At 34.5% G+C, this 21038-nt stretch overlaps 1 protein-coding gene across 1 annotated transcript in view; it reads right to left on the reverse strand.

Annotated features, from left to right (window-relative positions):
* Nucleotides 1–278: 278 nt before the first annotated feature.
* Nucleotides 279–21038, reverse strand: part of LOC145260697 (uncharacterized) — a 203283-nt gene continuing 182523 nt past the window's right edge. Inside the window, exons 38-44 of the mRNA XM_080119097.1 lie at nucleotides 19266–19543; nucleotides 16850–17021; nucleotides 14540–14611; nucleotides 8015–8206; nucleotides 7014–7070; nucleotides 2632–2842; nucleotides 279–1071 (exon numbers count right to left, since the gene is read on the reverse strand). Of these exons, the coding sequence (XP_079975223.1) occupies nucleotides 2678–2842; nucleotides 7014–7070; nucleotides 8015–8206; nucleotides 14540–14611; nucleotides 16850–17021; nucleotides 19266–19543 (936 nt within the window). The 3' untranslated portion in view covers nucleotides 279–1071; nucleotides 2632–2677. The remainder of the gene's footprint in view (nucleotides 1072–2631; nucleotides 2843–7013; nucleotides 7071–8014; nucleotides 8207–14539; nucleotides 14612–16849; nucleotides 17022–19265; nucleotides 19544–21038) is intronic.

Here is a 21038-nt window from a genome sequence, read left to right on the forward strand (position 1 = left end):
TTGATAATGGCCTGCTGCAATGAATTTGGAATAGTGGCATGTAAGACAGAAAAGGCAAAAGTAGTTCAAGGAGACATATCTTACAGGAGAACCTAATAGCAAATGAGAATTGGCTAGTCAGAATAAAAGTTTGATATGTCAGCTTAGATGCTATTTAGATCTAACTTTTTAAATTTCACTAGATAAATGCAGAGTATGTTGGAATGTTTATATTTATATCTTTATCATTTATGCCAATTAATACAAGTTATGGCATTTTTGTTCTAAATATGTATATATTTTTTTATTTCATTTTATGTAAAGGTACCTTTTTTATAGAAAAAGAAAATAGAGCGATATTGATCGAATATGTTCTCTTCATCTTCCAAGAATGGCCAAAGCCAACAATGCACACAAGTGTCCATCTTTTTGCCTTGCATCACCATCATCTCCTCACCTTCATCTGATAACTCCCTTTTCTCTCTGTTGTGGATGAGATCTTATGCAAATGTTTGCTGTTCTTTTCTCAATCCACAAGGGTCAAATACTGACTTTATTGAAAATATCTGATATTCAGACGCGTCTGGCACAAGGCCATTAAGATTTTGCGATAGAAAACAAGTATCTACTTTAAAAATACTTAATAAAAATGAGATATGAAAAAGAGAGACAAGGAAGAAAGTGGCAAAAGAGAGAAAAAGAATCAAAGGAATGAGAAAACGGAAAAAGAGGAGAGAGAGATGAAAGAAAAAGACAATGAAGAAAGTGAGAAAGAAAGAAGGAGAAAAGAGAGATAGAAAAAAGAGAGACAAAGGAGGGAGAGAGAGAGATAGAGAATGAGAGAGAAGAAACGAGAGAGAGAGAAGAAAGAGAGGGGCCAGGGAGAAACTAAAGAGACAAGAGAGAAAGAAATTTATGAATAAACTGTAAACTAAAGAATCATGGTTTTGCCATTTTGTTTTTTGTATTATGTAAAATTGAACATGTGAGTGGGTGTCCCTTCCTTAGGCGTTGGCCCTTTGTTGTGGGGGTCAGCAGTAGACATAGGTGTGGCCAACAAACACAGAGTAGACTGCAATAAAGGAAACATTTCTGAAAATAGAGAGTAAAAAGAAAAAAAAGTTTATTTTTGTATATGCAATATATTTTGTATGAGAGACATTCCAAAAGTAATGCCTCCTATTTTTTATTCCACCCGAATGGATCAGATGGAATTGCAAATTGTATTGTGATGATAACTGAACTCATACATTCATGACCTGAAAGTTTTATCTCTCTGTTGCAGATATTGACAGTGTGAGACTCTAAGAAAGCAGCCCTTGTTATGGACATGCATCATGTAGAGATGGGTCATTTAATTCCTCCATGCAGAAGAAATTGAACCGATCAACATTCATCGGCGCCTGTTGAATGTTTACAAAGATGATACAGTTAATGTTAGTCCAGTTAGGAGATAGGTTTGTTGATTTCAGAGTGGCGACAAAGATATGAGTGACAAAGTAGCAGATCCTATTTAACTCAAAGATGGAACCTTGAAAGTTACTACCACTTTTTCCGAGTCAAAGTGGACCTGGGAGCAGTGGTAACTAAAAGATGGTTCTACATTGTCCAAGGCCTCATCATTGGATATGGTTTAATGTCAACCCCAGGATATCATATTGAGGTCTAAGGATACTTCAGTCGCAGAATGAGGAAGTTTTATTCGTCCAAGTTAAACAGACGGCAACCATGAGATGTTCAGGGTTACAAATGAAACGATGACAAAAAGTGACTATAAAAAAGAGACCCCATATAAATACCCAGAAATGTATATATAAATATTTCAATTTTATTTGGGTTTATTTTTGATCGCTCATGGGTGAAAACATAACCAGTGTATAGCCGTGTTGATGGGATTTTATTTTGGCTTTTAATACAATATTATTTTGAATATTTGGTCAGGGTTTACTTGTAAGTAAAAATATCATGTCAGGTGTTCCTGACAAATCCTTGTACAGAAAGATCAAAGATACTCGAGGATGGTGTTTAGTAGGTAATTCAAATTCTGTATGTGTGTATAATGCCTTAACTGAGAATATTCAGGATAATAATAACAGAATAAACAAAGAATTTGTCTAATCTGGTAGAGTATCAAGCTGAATGCTGTTATTTGAAGTAACATCTACTGGGAAAAGGTGCACCATTCCTGCATATAAGTAAGTATATAGCTATGATGTTATCGCTCGTGTGGAGCTTTGAAGACCACCAATATAGATAAGTGCCTTATCAGTGTGGCTAGCACGATGAGATTCAACCCCTAGGCCAAGTGAAATGGGGCTGGTGCTTGCCAACTAATTGCTATAATTAATAGAAGTATTACACTATTTTTCATATGAACCCTGATTACGTTAGCTATTCATCCACTAGTATATATCAGGATGAATATATAATTCGTATATAGTTGAGTGATAGATTGAACAAGAAAAACGAGTGAATACTTTGTGATTTTGAATATTTGTAGGTGAAATTATCCTCAGGCTAGGTTGTCCTGACAAAACCCAATACAGAAAACCTTAGACACTCGAGGATGGTGTCAAGTTCTCTTCAGTAGACATTCAAATTTTTTATGTGTGTGTGTGTGTGTGTGGTAAAACAAATAATAATCATACTTACTGTGAGTGTCTGCGGGTGGTGTCTGAGGATTTAGGGTCATGTCTTACTACGTATCCTGCTGTAACAAATAACGATCACAGATACTTTTGACAGCCATTTGTCCGAGTCGACCAGCTTCGCAACTGATATGTTTGATCTCTTCAATATTGTTGCTCTTCACGGCCAAAAGGTAAGCGGTTTTTAGTTTTCCCAAGAGAATGTACGCATTTATCTACAAAAAAAAGAAAAACAAAAACAATTATCTACAAATAAAAGAGCAAAAGAAAAATTAAGAAATAAAAAATACGGCTGACGAAGATACTGGGAGGACATCTCACTTGCCAGTTACCAAAAAATTTGTGTGGTGCTATGTTATGATAGAAGATATTACTCACTCAAGTGGCAGCACCTCTGTTTAGATTGTTAGGTGATGAGATTGGGGAAAGAAAAAGAAAAACAGGTTTGTAGATGGGTCAAACATTTATTCTGGACTTCTTGCATATCAACCAAGCCTCAAGAACACTTGCTATTCTCATGGTTTTTTGATAGCCTAGAGTCATCACTATTCTGGCTCAGTTGCATCTATATATATATATATATATATATATGTGATTATTAATTTGTATATGAGGGGAATAGCAGTTATAAGAAGGACGAATTGGCGAAAACAGAGTCGAGTTTTTGACTGCTGAGAGGGAGGGCATAAATATTGAGAGTTTGTCTTGTGAATTACAGTTTAAGTTCAGAGGATTTGGATGGATATGTTGTATCTATGACTGGATAGTGTTGTGATTGTATATCTAAAGTTTGTTATGTGTGTGTGTATGTACATTTAAATACAGTTCATAATAGTACAATAGTATACATAAATACCTTTACTACACAAAGGATGACATTTATTTGGGGTTTCAACATCTGACCAATCGGGAGAGTAAGGGAAAATGTTGACAGTGGTTGTAGCTAGACGAGTTTATGCCATGAATATTTAAAAATGTGGGGGGAGAGGCATAGATTGAAGCTCAGTCAAGTGCTTGTCATGAAAATATGGGAATCATGGAGGAGCTCCACTAGCAGGGGTGGGGTACTAATTTACTTACACACAAAACAAACTTTAGATATACAAACACTAAACACCAGACAGTCATAGATACAATATATTTGTACCAAATCCTCTGAACTTAAACTGTAATTCATTAGAGCAACTCTCAACATCTATGCCCTCTTTCTCGATTGTCAAAAACTTGACTTCCTGTCTTCTCCAATTCATCTTTCTTATAGCTGCTAATTCTTCTCATATACAAATTAATGTATATATATATATATATATATATATATATATATATATATATATATATATAAAATATATTTTAGTCATCGACATACAGATCTGTTTCGTTGTTTCACAACTCATCAGTGCCGCTAGACTAACACCTATCCCAAGCCGAGGATCGAACCTAGAACCGTCGTGATGACAGTCGGCAGTTCTACCCCCTGACTACGGAAGCGGTGGCCGCAAATTAATCTGTCCGAATGTCTATTTAAATAAACATCCATCCGCCGCTCGTAGAAGGCCCAAACGTTTATTTGTAAACAAACCGCGAGCTTCGCATTTTTTCAGCTAAATTAAGTGGCGAGTGAGATTATTTACGATAGTGCTCAACTCAAGAGGGGGGCTTTATAAAATATATTTTAGTCATCGACATACAGATCTGTTTCGTTGTTTCACAACTCATCAGTGCCGCTAGACTAACACCTATCCCAAGCCGAGGATCGAACCTAGAACGGTCGTGATGACAGTCGGCAGTTCTACCCCCTGACTACGGAAGCGGTGGCCGCAAATTAATCTGTCCGAATGTCTATTTAAATAAACATCCGTCTGCCGCTCGTAGAGGGCTCAAACGTTTGTTTGTAAACAAACCGTGAGCTTCGCATTTTTTCAGCTAAATATATATAAGAATACATCTACAAACTTGTTTTTCTTTTCTTCAGTAGTATCATGATAGTAGTGATAATGATGCTACTAAAAGAATGGTTTTTAGCCTTCAAACTGTCAAAACAAAAATAACTTCTCACCTGAATCAAACTTTATAGGTAAAAAGATTACACATTTAATGACTCAAATGAAAAACATGAGTATTAACTTGTTAGATAAAACAAATAATCTGAGGAAAATATCTTCCTTAACCTTTTTTGGGTCGGAGTAAAGTGTATCGGACCACTAGAGGACAGGGAGAGACACAGAGGGTTTCTTGTGATTCTGGTCATAGTGTGAATAGTAGTGTGGATGTTACATCTAAGACTAACCTGAATTTTTCTCTGATCAGGATCTAATTGCATACTTCAAGCACTAGCTGAAGGTCAAAATCAGATGTAATGGAAAGAGATAATATTCCTTGGAATTCACACAAAAAAAGAATGGTGTGTACAATAGGGAGCCAAGTATCAGTATGTATTGCCAACTTGAGCATGACACACACAGTTCCTGGTTCTGTCAGATACCAGCTCTCTGAGAAAGTTAGCCTCTTAGCTAATCAAGTGAATGAGTATCCCACCCCCAGTAGTGGAGCTCCTCCAGGATTCTCATCATTATTTTCATGGTGCTTCAATCTATGTTTCCCCATTTTAATAAATTCTCAGCATTAACTGAGCTTCAATCTATGTTCTCCCATTTTAATAAATTCTCAGCATTAACTCATCTAGCTACAACCATTGTCAACATTTTCTCTTACTCTCTATCTGTGTGTAAAACTAAACGAAAATTTAACGAACAAAGCTTCTTTCTCAGAGCTGCCGTCTTTTTATCTTAATACGAACCTACTAGTATATAATTTTGATTTTATTTAGATTTTTATGAGTTCTTCATTGTCTATGACAATTTTTTATTAAAAGCTGCCTTCTATTAATAGAGGGGATGCTCCGTCTGACAACCCAGGAAACATGCTGAATGGTTTGAGGAGCACACAATTTTTTTAATTTTGGAGGGGAATATTTGGCTTACTTCGGTTCTTGTCCAGAATTATATATTAAAAACACAAATATACAGAAAAATATGTATTATGTACATGCCCATAATGAAACAAAAATATCATATTCCAAAAATCACATAAATTGATTAAGTAGTTTTATTTTTTACTAGCGGGAGTACCCGGCGTTGCCCGAGTGTTTGTTTCCGGGACCGGGGGGGGGGGTTAAAAAATGTTATGGTAGGTAAGTAGGAAGGATCAAACCCGGAGTCATGAGTAAAAGTAGGAAAATAAAGTGTGAAAAAAAAACAAAAAGATCTGCAACGTTAACAGTTCGGCCACCAAGAAAAATCCATTCCAGTTGTTTAGAAAAAAAAACAAAACAAAAAAAAAAACGACTACGGTAGGTCGGTGCGAACGTGAAAATATAATGTGAATTGTCCAGCACGCTAACCACTACGCCACAGAGCACTGCAGCTTAGTTTAGTGATTTTAAATAACTTCACATGAAAGAACTACGAAGCCAAACCGGTGTTCTCTTCTCAACTGTTCCTTGTGAACGATCCCCAAACGGTGGTGGCAGGGGGAGGAGGAATTTATTAGAGAGAAAATATTTTACCACTTCCATTGATCTTAACCGATTTTGGCCATGACTTCTCAGCAGAAAAAGTATAGAAATCTAAGATTATCGAGGAATTTGAGAAATAATAAGCCTATAACACACCTCAGATATTGTTCTGCCGTTTGTGCATATTATATTTGCATGAAATATCTTGATTTTTAATCCTATTAATGTCAAAATCCGACGGGAAAAAATGAGTTCATTTTATTTATATAGAGATAAAGGGAATCTTTTTAAGCGATTAATTGAAATTCGTAGACATTACTATATAAATCTCACAAATTTTGAATTATTTTGATTTATCGCCTTCGGTTTTTGAAATGTTTTTATAAAATGGCAGATGAGACAGTCATTCCTCAGATATTCATAAAATTTTATTTTCTTATTTAAAAAATAAAACTACTTGATCAATTTACAAGATTTTTGGAATATGACATTTTCGTTTTGTCACAGATACATATATATATATATACAGATTTTTCTTATTTTTGTTTTTTAATGTAGAGAGAATTCTTTACTTCTACAAATAGGTATCCTCATGTCAGGGTCTCAGACAAACATCTATGCAGAGAGAGATCGAAGACACCCGAGAATGTGTTAGGTAGACATTCAAGTTCTCTCTTGAATATAGATTAGTTTGTGAGTTTTAAGGCATACTAGATAGTTAGTCTAGTAGATGACTCGTGATTACAAATCACGGGTCATCTAAAAACAGAAAGGTAATAATCTGACCCTTAAATAAGGATACATTAATATATTAACATGTCATTTGATAAAAACTAAATAAAAAATAAAATAAACGGTACAGAAGACCTCACCTTATTAGAATCTGCCTTCATGCAATCAATCAGGCTACTGGATTCTTTCATTTGCGACTAGGAATAGAAAGAAAACATTTTTTTTATAAAAAACAATCTAAGGGTTGTTTATAAATCGATACATGTAAAATATGTAAGTTTAAAATAAAATGACAACAAACTTCAAGCAACATTCGCATCCAATCAGCGTGCCATTGTGTAGGTATCGGGAGTTTAGAACAAAATCGGTAATTGTAATAGAGTCAAGAATTTAGAACAGGGGTTCTCAACCGGAGTCCACATGGACCCTAGGGGTCAATGGAATATTTCTGGGGGTCCACAGACAAAACATAACAAAATGGGGGTCCACAACGATATTTTAGTGGTCCATGAAGAAAACCAACTCAGAATAGTTTTTATTATTAAAACTTTAATTTCTACTGTAATTTCGTATTGTTTTTTTTTTTCAATCATTCAAGTTATTTTAACTATAATATTCCTATTTACCAGATTTACCTCAAACATTTACCTTGCACTCTGCTTCTAAATATGTGTTTTATTTGTCTAAAATTTTATAAAAATGAATAGCAATATATATAGCTAGATATTATGAACTGCAGTAATTGTATTACCAGCTGTGTATATATATATATATATAATATATACATGTATTGGTAAAGAATTATTACCACTCTAATTTAGATTATTATTATTATTAATCATGATCATAATTATTATAGTTGTTGTAGAATACCTTATTTGCATTAAATTAGTTTTCATTTAAAAATAAAGCTTAATTATATACTTCTTTGATTATTAAAACCTCAAAATTTATATTAGTGAAAAATAGAAGATTGTCTTATGACCAATAGTTATGAAGGGGTCCATGATTAAAAAAAGGTTGAGAATCACTGATTTAGAAGAAAATGAGTAATTGTTTCAGAATTGGTAATTGTACCAGAATCGGGAATTTAGAACAGACTCTGTAATTGTATTGGAATCATCTAATTAATAGAGCTTACCTCACTAAACGTATGTCTTTGGTCAGCAATTACCACCATGCAAGCGTCTAGGACAGCGTCACACATCTTGCTGTCCCCTAATTTCATGATCATAATCCAGTTGACCAAGTACTTGATGTCGTTGTAACGGTGTAACTTGACCAATCCACGACCAACATGGCAAAACACTGTCTTCTTATCTAACTTGTATTCCTGCAAAATAAAAATGGGGACATAACTCTAACTTTTTTTTTTTTTTTTTTACATAGGCATCACCACATTATCAAGGCCAAGAGGCCACTCAAGGATAAGGGTTAAAGAGTGTACAGTAGAAATTAGACAATATAGTAATCATTAGTAATGAAAATTCGGTAAATTTGATAACTTATATGGAACGGCTCATCAAGAACTTATTTACGTTAGACTTGAACACAACCATATTGTAGTCAGCCGGAAAGCAGGAAAACGGAAGACAATTCCACAGGCGTGCAGTTCTAAGAAAGAAGCTTTGTTCATGGAATCTACGTTTAGGTTTAGGCACAGATAAAGAGTGGGGGGAATTATTGATAGTGTTTACAGCTAGACGAGTGTTTCTTGTGAAAGTTTGGCGAGGGGGGACCATAGATTGAAGCTCAGTCGAACACTTTCCATGAAAATAACGATACATCAGAGACAAACTCGCAACATCTCTTCTGTGAGATAGAGGTTGCAAGGAAGAGAAAAGGACATCTCCTACAAGGCTACGAAGTCTATTTTGAAAGCCGGTAAAAAAATTTTAAGCTGAAGGGAGAATTGAAATAATATTTACCTAATAAAATAAACTAAATAAGAAAAATAAATATTGATTTCTTTAAAATAATAATCGATTTATTATTATCTATATATCTATAAAGTTGAGATTTTTTTTCTTGTTCTGATATTGATATTAAAAAGCCTACATTTTTTATTTAAATATTATTAAAAAGAATTTCTTAATACTCTCAGTCAGGGATATTGAAAAACAAATGTTCATTAATTAATTATTCATTTTTATGTTTTCTAAGTTAAATGAAACCAATCATCTAATATCACGCTTAATTCTATTTATGCATAGTTTCTGCATTCTATGTAATTGCATAAAATTTAGAAATAGACACGTTTCAACATATGAAAATGTTTTTATATAAAAGTGACCTTATTGGTGTGTGTATGTGTGCGAAAAGTCTCTACCAAACTCTTAGAATATTTGATCTACAGACTTCAAATTTGATGTATAAGATATTTAAACATGTGGCTCACTTTCAATTTGGTTTTTAACCTATGAAAATAGCTGCTGAAGGGTGAAACTGAAAAAAAAAAACAGTTGATCTTAGTAAGAATAAATCAACTAATGTCAGAGCATGTGTACATATGCATTTTTAGTTTGAAGTCGCTTAATTTTTGGTCATTTTTATACCCATCCGATGATAACTCAAATGGTAATGACTATGGCTGGAGTGATGACTGTTTTGGTTTCAATTCCAAATAACGGCCCTGTGGTTATTTCTTTTTTCAACTTTTGACATAATTACTATATATATTGGATACAATATAATAATCAATAGAGAATTTGCTCTATAATAATAAATAAAAAAATCTGCATGAATCAAAATATCATATTTAAGCATATTTTACAACCGGGCAATGCCAGACGGCTACCTAGTTAATCTATATAATAAAGGTGAACGTACAGGCTTGCTTCAATAATTACATATAAAAATTTAATTTTATGAGCGAAGAAGGGAGGCTTAATCCTAAGAACTTATACTAAAAAAAAAAAAGAAAAGATTCTTTCTAAAAGAGAGGCTAAAATTAATTCCTTCTTACTTAATTTTCTTACTTAACCTTAAAATGGTTGATAAACAGGCAGTCTCAAGAAAATTTCTTTTCGATTTCTATATTATCGGGCATGTCTTGTCTGTCTGCATCCCTGTCTTGAAACTCTACCCTGTCTCATCCCCCGAAAACGTGACTATTTATTATGTAATTTCATCTGGGCTCATGCATCTACCACTAATCTCTCCGTCTTGGATAGGGTCCAAAAAAGAATCTCAAATCTAATAGGTCTCGCTTTGTCAACTAAGTTGCAACCCCTGTCTCATCGTCACAATGTTGCACCCCTGTGCCTGTTTTACAAGTATTTTATTAAGGGTAGGCTATAGAAACAAAATTTTTCAAATAAATGCCAAAAGTGGCTTATTACCTTCATTTATATGTAAATAGATGGGAACAAGTGATTTTTTTCAAAACGGGTCAAAATTGGAGGGTCGCTGGCCCCAAACGTGATTTGACCGCGTCAACGCGTGAAAATGGCCCAAATTTCTCCCCCGAACACACTTAATCACTTATTGAAAGCCACAGGGTGCATTTTTTGACTATAAATGCATTTGTATCATTAAATCTAACATTCCCATTGGCTATCCCACAAGTATAGGGTTTTTTAGGGTATCTCAGAGTCCAAAATGGGTCAAAATTACCCCAAAATTAGCCAAAAATGGTCAGAAATCACGGATTTTCCAAAATGCACCTCCCATGGGCCCAAAGACACCTCTACATGGCAGAAACTGTTGGGAAATGCTTGAAGCAGGCACTCTCCTAACTTTTGCACTGTTAATGAGGGGTATAAGGACCTTTAAAAGGGGCTAAATATGGCCAATTTAGCCAAAGAGAGTCAAAAAGTCCCTAAGAATCAATATAGGTTGTCAAAAAGGGGCTTAATTTGAGTTATAGATGGAAAATTACCAAATAAGGAAATGTTTTCTTTCTGTAACAATGCAATGGCATCTTTAAATAGACACGATAACATTGCATTGCATTAATTATGAATTTGATTGAACTTTGCTTTCTTTTTCAGTTAGTAAAATGCAATGAACATGGCTGGTATAGCAGGGCAGATTGACGAAGATTATAATTACGACGATTGGACTTATCTTCTGCTTGATTCTCTTCCAACTGAGGCTGAATGTGTTCAAGCTGCTCAACATCATGCTGCCAAATATGGTACCACGACACAGAAAAATCATATTCACCAGTTCTCCTTGTGATTACTACAATTGTGGCAGAAAGCCTTTGGAAGTGATGTTCGTTATGTTACAATACCTGGGATAAAACATAAACTTGATCGATCGCTAAAAATTTACGACAAAGATGTCTACAAAGCAAAGGGTTCCAGACGTGTGAATATGATTAAATGGAAACGAGAGCACCATGTCCTTCTCAATATACTTTCAAAAGATGTGAATCCTGATGAATTTGATGTACATGAACGAAGATTCTTTGTCGATCAAAAGTCTCTCTCTCGCAAATGGCTCATTGACACTTTCCACGTTGATATGGAACATGAACGGTTTCTGGCAGAGCAAGAACTGCACAATCGTTTGGATTTGGACGATGATCAATTTGAAGTGGAGGATATAAGTGACCAATTGTCAGAGCATGATACCTCAAACAATTTGAACTACTCATTAAACAGATCGGGTACAATCCGTAGCACTGTCCCATGTACCGAGATCGCCACCCAAACACATGTCACTTACAATCTGCGAACTGGTGGACGATCAGGAGAAGCAGTGGTTCGAGAGCCAAGAAGAAATAACTAGACAAAAGCTCGCAGAAAAGAAGACCAAAGCACTAAGAAAGGTGGATCGTGCTAACGAGATTCTGAAAACATGCAAAAGTCATGGTGGTCCATTCACTTCTGTTAAAGAGCTTGATATGGGATTGAAATCTATTACAGAAGAAAAAGATAAGAAGAAAACATTATGGAACGAAATCCTCCTTAGAAAAGAATTGAATCCTAAAGACTGCAAAGAATTTCCTCATTTGTACTTGGTGAAGTCTATGTCTGTTGCACAGATGAAGATAAATCTTGGAATTCTTTTGTCAGGCAGCCATGAGACACCTGCTGAAGAAGAAATGTCTTTTCCAGATGCTGACAGTATGTACGATCAACTGCATCAATCTGGAGATTCTACATCCGCTGTGCTTGTCAATACTGATCAGGAGGACGACGTTGAGTTGAACGAACCATGCATTGCCATCTGGGATACGCAGAAAGGCCAAGAGTGGTTTGTTGGTATGACATGGGAGAAAATTGGGATTGATGAATACATGGTAGAATATTTGGAACCACTTCCCAACGACAATAGAAAGAAAACATGGCAGTATCCTTCCCGAATTGAAGAGCAGAAGACATTGAAAATTCAATTTTTGTCGTGCAATGTCATTGGTGCATGGAACTTGACAAGACGAAAACCAGTATTTGTGCTAGAGAATAATGATGTGATTGACGAGCTCTTTAATGCATTATATTGATATTTTATTGTTGAATGATTTTAAAGTAATGTGAAGTGAAGCTGTGTCTTGAAATAACAAAATAATTCCTTTGCTAATTACTCATACCTTTTATCAAGTTATTCAATATATTGGTTACAAATCGAGAAATAGCGAATCGAGGGCCATTTTCATCAATTTTGGGGTAACTATGAGAACAATATGAATTCAGACTCTTCTTGGACAGCATTTTATTTACATTCAATGTTCAATTTACAATTAATTACTTTCTGAGAAGTTGATGTAGTAAAGTTACGATGTTTCTAAAAAGTATCATTGATGAATAAACTAATGATTCATATGTTATGTACCGTAAAGCATAATTTTGTCATTTTTGGATTGTTTTGACCCTTTTTACATCCCCCAAAGATCTCTAAATACCCTAAATACAAATGGATAAGATAGAAGGGTGGTTATTTCAGTCTTCCAACTGTAAAAAGCCATACAGGAGTGTTTATAGGAGCCCAATGAGATATAATACCTGCATTTTGGGGATTATCCGTGATTTTCGTTCATTTTTGGCTAATTTTTGGGTAAATTTGACCCATTTTGGACCCTTAAGATACCTTGAAAAGCCCTATATATGTGGGATAGCCAGTGAGAATGTTAGATTTAATGATATAGAGCCATTTATGGTCAAAAATTGCATCCTGTGTGGCTTGGGAGGTGCATTTTGGAAAATCCGTGATTTCCGACCATTTTTGGCTAATTTTGGGCTAATTTTGACCCATTTTGGACTCTGAGATACCCTAAAAAGCCCTATACTTGTGGGATAGCCAATGGGAATGTTAGATTTAATGATACAAATGCATTTATAGTCAAAAAATGCACCCTGTGGCTTTCAATAAATGATTAAGTGTGTTCGGGGGAGAAATTCGGTCAAATCACGTTTGGGGCCAGCGACCCTCCAATTTTGACCTGTTTTGAAAAAAATCACTTGTTCTCATCTATTTACATATAAATGAAGGTAATAAGCCACTTTTGGCATTTATTTGAAAAATTTTGTTTCTATAGCCTACCCCTAATTTTATATATTATGGAATGTGCTCTGATGAATTTGTTACACTTGTGTCCCCTTGACATACATACCACCGACAAACCTGCTTAGCAACAAAATCATACCTCTTCACTGTTGATGTCTAGACTTTGGAATTCCCTTCCTGCTGTCTGCTTCCTTGACTGTACTGTTATGCAGAAGTTTAAATGTAACGTAAATCAAATTCCCTAAGCATGTTACCAAATAGTAGCCCCTTACATCCAAGTTGTGACATACTTTGTTTGGGGTGAACACGAGTAAAAAAAAATGTACTTAATATAACAATCCCAAAATTCATACTAGTTCACATAATTTCTACTTACTGGCATAGGGTACCAATAGATAAACAGATGCGAATATTTTTTTTATTTGTTGTTTTCATAATCTACATATGTAACCATTGGGTCACCTGCTATAATAAAGTCGAAAATATAACTTTGCTGGGCTGGTCATGTAGTCTGCATGCTAAACTATAGACTGCCCAAAAAGCTTCTATTTGAGGAGTTCCAACATGGCAAGCACTCCCATAGCGACCAGAGAAAATAATTTAAAGATACTTTGAAGGCATCACTGAATGCCTTCAACACTGATCCATCATTATCAGAAGAGACAGCTTCTGATAGAACCAAGTGACAGGCCGCTATTCACAACAGTGCTCACCAATATGAAAATGACAGGAAAACTGCTGCAGAGAAATACAGGCAGGACAGGAAGAACAATGTTTTGAAGCCGTCGACATCTGCTACCATTCTCTGTTCTCATTGCTGCAGAATTTTTCGTTATGTTCCATGTTTTTATTAAAATAAATGTCAACAATACGCATTTATTAATGCTAAAAAATAAAACAGAACAAAAAAATATCTATGCACTTTGGGAAAGTTAGTTGCCGAGTCCTTCGCAGGACAAGATTCATAATAATAATATTATTTTTATTTTTTTTATTACGTCTGTGGGACAAAATATGTGAATATAACATTTACAAGTGAAGATTGGGTTTATCGGCCAATCTCCACACTCATCAATGGAGACCTCCCCATCCCACGATTGCAAGATGATCAGATGGTCCTTGTCATTCTGACGGACGAACAGCATGATAAAATTATTAACATCCTTAAGCTATTGTGTCAAATAACACAGCAATAAAATGGGTAAAATCTTACCTTAATTATCTTCAAAGCAATTTCGAACCCTCGTTTTCGATCTTCATCACAACTATCACAGCTCATTAACACCTGTGGAAAAGAAATAAAATAAAACGTAACAAAATAAAGAAATAAAATGCTCCTCAAACTTAAACTAGTAAACAATGTCCTTTTTTTCTCTTTATTACTTCTTTTTTATTATATTTTTATATTTTTATTTCTATTACCTCTTTTTTACAGAAGTGACATTCTAAGCCTATCACTGCTTTATCATTATTTTCGTGGCAAGTGCTCAAATGAGCTTCAAAATGTCCTCTTTCCCCTGTAAACTATTCACAACAAACATTCGTCAAGCTACAACCACCATCAACAATTTTCCTAACTCTCTATCTGTCAATATGATTATGCCAACATGTTAACAAAATAATAAGGACTTCTCTCCCTTTGTGGCAGAGTGCATCAGAAGATAGTTGCAGACTTGGACAACAATCATAACAGAGAATTTAGTGGAGCTCTCAGGTTCACAAATGGTTGATCACTGCAGCCATGGTTTAAGATAATCAATTCGATGCTTTTTATGGAGATCGCTCCAGACAAGGCATGAAGGAGCTTAAAAAAAAAATACTTCAAGGGAAAAATTAACTGATTTGTGAGATGAATAGATTTTAACTCAGATAACAGCAATTCTTCCCACTTGGTAACATTGCTCATGGAAGGACAAAATTAAGGAAGTTTGCTAAAAGTAAATCTAAGGTCAATAAATTTGGCAAAAAATAAAACAATCCTGCTTCGATTGCCATGTAGGAAAAGTATGGTAGAAATTTACACACTAGGGGATACAGTAGCCCAGCACCTGTCCAAATTCACCTTGAATTGGTGCATTTATTACCTCACTGGGAAGTCGATTTCAAGATCCAGGGATCCTGGTTCAATCAAAATAAGTGGTGAAATAGTTTCTTGTAGACTCCATATAGACCTCTTTCTAGTGCAGGAGGGAATAATAAGTCCTGCAGCATATCGTAATGATCATTGAGGGGATTGTAGCCCTAAATAAAATTAATGTGTTATTGTCGGCACTCAAGGGAAAAAAGGTTAAGTTTTTTTTAGTAGATTTTCATGGGGCAGATTCTATAAACACAGCACGATTCGAGTAGCCAGTCTTTGAACTCTCTCCGCATATTGGATATCACAGATTAGATATGGAGAAGATGCCTGGACACCATAATCTAACAGTCACCTAATGGGGGGAGATATAAAATGAAAGAAATATTTCGGGAGTGAGTTTGCAGAAACAGTGCTGAATGAGAAATGTGGGACAGGTCATGGAAAATCTAGCTTAATTTGACTAGAGTAGACACTGTTGCAACAAAAACAGACTTCAAATGGAAAAAAAAGATGTTCTTGTCCAGAATTCAGCCTAGTTAAAAAACAAAAATGCAGAAAAATCTTTGATGTACGTACTCATCACCAAATGAAAATATCATATTCCAAAAATCAAGTGAATTGATCAAGTAATTCTTTTACTAAGAAAATCAAATCTTATGAGGAAACGAGGATGATGTGTTTCGCTGTCATATTTAATAAATAAAGGGAAACAACTCCATTCGAACTACAGACAGAAATAGAGACAAAAAAAATCAACCTTGTGGTGTCTATGAATTACTATTAATTGCTAAAAATCATTAAAAATATGATTTTCTTTATAAAAAAAAAATTACTTCATTTTTGGAATATGACAGCTTTCTTGTGTGATGAGTACGTACATAATAAAAAGTTTTCTGTATTTTTTTAATAACCCTTTATGACCTGAATTCTGATGTAGATGATTAAAAAATATTTATTGCTAATCTTAGTTTAAAGGGTAATGATACTATGATTGTCGTCAAACTGGAAAAATTATGAAGTTCAATAATTAAACGACCACTGAGAATTTTTGGATTTCATAAACTTGATTATTATCCACAGTGCTTGAAAAAAGTGTGTTTATGACAAACAAAATCCTCCACTCTCTGAGACAGTGGCATACTGAATGTAAGCAATAGACAGTTGGAATCTAGTGGTATCTGGCATCTACGCAGATACTGAACTAATATGTACAAGGCACGTTTGAATCAATTCCTACTTTATTTATGCCGTTATATTCATTTATTTACAACTTAACGAATTAGTTCAACCAAGTCATAAAGTGTTAAGTTGAATTCTGAACAATTAAAAGGATATATATAAAGTGTTCTCAATGACTATTGGCTATTGGAAGTACCTAACTTGCCTTTTATTAGTCTTACGCCCGTCCATAAATCAAGTTTGTAGGATAAATGAGGAACTTACCATTGTGACAAGATCGATGCGCACCTGAGTATTACCGAACAACGTTGGTGGTCCGTACTTATGAGAGGCCAGATGACTAACTGCTACGTTAGCTGCTGAACTGTCGCCTTTGTTTAGGCAGGCCTCAAGAAATTTGGTCACCTCAATTTGTAAATTGATCCGTGAAATTTGTCTATGACAAAAACAAAAGAAAGAATGAAAGTAAAAATATAATACGATATGATTTTATTTTTTCTGGTGTTGAGAAATGAGTCAAAAACAATTTATTTTACTTACTGATTCATGCGTTAAAATTTTTGTTTTTTTAAAAAAAAAACAATTTCTTAAAAATTAATAGAGAAGGTTGGTTGGTTTTGCTTAATGGTATACAAATCTTTTTAGGTTATTTAATGCCGAATCCAGTAATTTTAGAATAGGCTTTTATGCTTAAAGTTCTTTATCATTCAAACACAGTAGTGTTTGAATATATGGTTAAGTGGCAGTTTTAGTCATTTAGAACTGCTTTAACGCTTCACCGTTCACTCATTTTACAACCAAAGACCACCTTCTCAGCTATACTGTGAAAAGAAAATTCAATTTTCATTCAGTAAAACAAAAGTTATGATGAATTTTCTGATGTTCAAAATCGTAAATACATGTAAGGAAGTGAATGGCGTTTTTATGACTGGTTTCCATAGCAACCACGTCACTTCAGCGACTACTGTTCCTACCAATTCATTGCTGTTGCGGAAAGAGAAGTAACAAGTGAAAAAGAGCATGAAACCATGAAAGGGAGATAACTGGGGGGGGGATTTTATTGAAGCAGACGAGTGCCGTACGTTGTTATTACATATGTGTTTATGGGGGCAAAAAAATAAAACTGAAATTAAACAAAGAACAAGCGAATTTATTGGAAGCCTGGAAAAATCATGGATTACAATAGAAAAATGCAAGCATGAAAAGTAATATGGTTAAACTTAGACATGGAAAAGTTGGATTAGTTGTTAAAACTGGCAAAAAAAAAAAAAAGGACAAGATATTCTTGTAAAAAAAAAATAAATTTATAATTTAAAATATTGCAGCATTAAGAATTTAAAAAAAAAAATTCAATTTATAACATTATATAATTAATTCTTAATGCTGCAATATTTTAATATTTTGATACTACTTTTTTCTTTTTTTACTCTTATTTACCCAAAACAAGGCATATTGCCACTTGGACATAAGGGGCTACTATTTGTGACCATGTTTACAGAGGACTTTGTTTGTTTGCTTGTATTTAACGACTTATCAACCATTCTATAGTTATTTAAGATCATGCAGCTTTTGTGGAAATTTTGGTGTGCTATTGTGTTTACCAAGTATAGGAGGTTAGTTTATATTTTGTTGAATAGGTTTATTTCTTTTAGAAAGTCTGTTATCTTGGTTGGTTCTGTTTTATTGAAAAGATCTCAGGTTGGTTTCACAAAAGTATTTATTTCAATATGGAATAATATGTGTGATGATGAGTTTTTCCTGGCATGCTCTGCATATTGGGGGTTCCGCACCTTTCAGTGGGTACAAGTGTGTTAAACGAGTGTGACCTATATTTAATCGGTTTAATACAACTTCTTTTTTTTTTTTATTAGAGTTGCTGTTTGTATGCCATTCTCCAATGATTGTTTTTTGTAGTTTATTGTTTAAACTTTCATCCTATTTTTCTTGTTATTTGTTAGTGATCATTTTGTTAATTTGAGTTTGTGTATGAGCTTTTGTTGACAGAGATTTTTCCCTTTGTGGCTCTTTTTGCTTCATTGTCAGCTCTTCCATTAAACTTTTTGCTTCTTTGTCAGCTCTGTCACTTCCATTAAGCCCGATATGACTCTGTATCAAACATAGGATTATTTCTTTATTATTTGTGAGCTGATATAGTTTGTTCAGTACTTAAATGGTTAGGGGTGCTATCATTTTTTTTTGTTTTTTTTTAGGGTTTTTAAGGCAATTAGAGAATCTGTGAATCTGATAAATCTTTTTTGTCTACTTTTAGTGATTAGATCGAGAGCCAAATCAATAGCACAGGGGACTACATAAGGGGATGAGCAAGATGTCTGCTTACATTAGATTTAAACTTTTGCATTACAATAAAGTCAGGAAGCAGGGAGGGAATTCCAATGTCTAACAGTCTAAGGAAATAAGCCAATGCTTTAAAATAAGCTAAAACACAGACGAAAAACATCCAGGTAGGCAGAAGAGTAACTTATCTTGCCTTTGGTAACATTTATTTGGCATTCTGTATTTTTGCTTATATTTACTTTCTTTCGCCCCTTTTATGTTTTGTTGGCTATTCTAAAAATGCCAGAGTAGAATTGCTAAAGATGTTGAATCACATATAGACATGTATTGTATAAGCTGATAAAATCTTTCTCTTTTATAGTTAGAGAAATGCCCCCAAACTTACTTCTTTATTTCTGCTGGTGACTTGGCCAGGCGAATCGCCGTTTCTTCCATTTCCATGGATGACTTCTGGGAGAGCGGTGGTCTTTGTGGTGTCGGCCCTGGAGAGTTGGTGAGGATCTGGGGTCGGGGGACAATTCCCCACTGTGATGGCTCCAGGTAACAATGCAGGTGATGCTCAGCATTTTGCAGAAAGTTAATCCGTGGCGCCAAGTCACGATAGCTTTGAGCACTGCCCAAAAAGAAGTACCTCGTGCACGTAACAGAAGCACGGATGAAATCCTGTGAAAAAGAGGAGAAAAAAACAGCAATTTAGTTTTTAAAACTAAAAAATTCAAGATCGAAGCAAATAAATTTCGTCATCATCATATCTGATTTAACGTCTGCTTTACCTGCTGGCTGTTGGACGGCTTTTAGAAATTGACTCCCAAACTAACCTATCTCTGGGCAGGTCTTTATTTATCCCTTTTTCCTTTGTCCATCATTGTTAGACTAACTGACCTTGCTACCTCAACTGTTCTTTATCTACTAACTCCAAAATTCTCATCCATTTTTTTCAATGTGACCAAACCAAAAAAGTCTCTTGTTCTGCACACATCTCCCTATACTGTCAAGATTTAATTTTCTTCTCAGGTCATCAGAAAGACTCACATTACAAATCCATTGTATCATTCTCATGCCATTTCTATTCATGCAACATATGTCCTCAATCTTTGCACATTTTAATAAATACTAGCAGTCTCTAGCTGGAATTACTCAGGAATCTTTCTTTCCCAGAGCTGCTCACCTGTGGAACAATGTTCCGCTGACCTGCTTCCCGGTTGAATACAACATGATAGCCTTCAAATCCAATGAAGACATATTCTTGTTGAGCCGTTCGTATAATAATCAAATTCTATACAATTTACACGATTACTACACCACCACATTCATTAACCATTATCCTCGAGTGACTTTCGAGCCTTGATAAATAGTGACTGCCAAGTAAAAAAAGAAAAGAAAAAAAAGTCAGGTATTGTAAGCAATTACCCCACCCAGCTGCATAGAAGGATATTAGTATATCATTTTCTCTGTCACATGTTTTGAAGATATCATTCTCTTAGCATGTAGCGATCTTTGTTGGAAGACAAAAATAAGGGGGGGGGTAGTTTGATACAATAACATTTAATTTATTAACAGTTTGTCATGGACAAACATAAACAGAGGTTAAAAAGGTGAGGTGCGTAGTATAGAAAAATAAGAAAACACATACATTGCAGAGTGCACAGACTATATATTTTTTTACTGGGGAAAGGGAAGGGCACATCAAGGTCTAAAGGCTACTAGAGGATAAGAGTTTATAAGTGTCAGGTGGCTGATGAGATGACACCATGATAATCAGTAGTGGTGGAAATTGGGCAGAATTTAATTATTTAAGAAGATGGATAACAATAATTTGTTTACATTAGACTTGAAGGTTATAGTCAGTTAACGGGCTTCCTAACTTCCAGTGTAGCACTACTGGAAGTGGTGATAATACAGATCAGTTCCTTTGGGGTTTTTTTTTTCTCACGCCTATCACCCCTGTGCATGTACTCTTTTTTTTTTATTATGTTTTTCTAATCGTTTTTTTTTTTTTATTTAATAATCATTGAAAATCTTTTCCATCCTTATTTTAATAAAGAATTATTGAAATTAGTTTGATTTTTTAAAAGAATTATTGAAAACAGTTTTTAAAATCTTTTAAAACTATTTTGGGAATATTATGTATTGGATACGTTTTTTATATGATGTTTGA

Source organism: Euprymna scolopes, chromosome 36, assembly GCF_053919585.1.
Source record: "Euprymna scolopes isolate OS-2025 chromosome 36, ASM5391958v1, whole genome shotgun sequence".
Classification (NCBI taxonomy): domain Eukaryota; kingdom Metazoa; phylum Mollusca; class Cephalopoda; order Sepiida; family Sepiolidae; genus Euprymna; species Euprymna scolopes.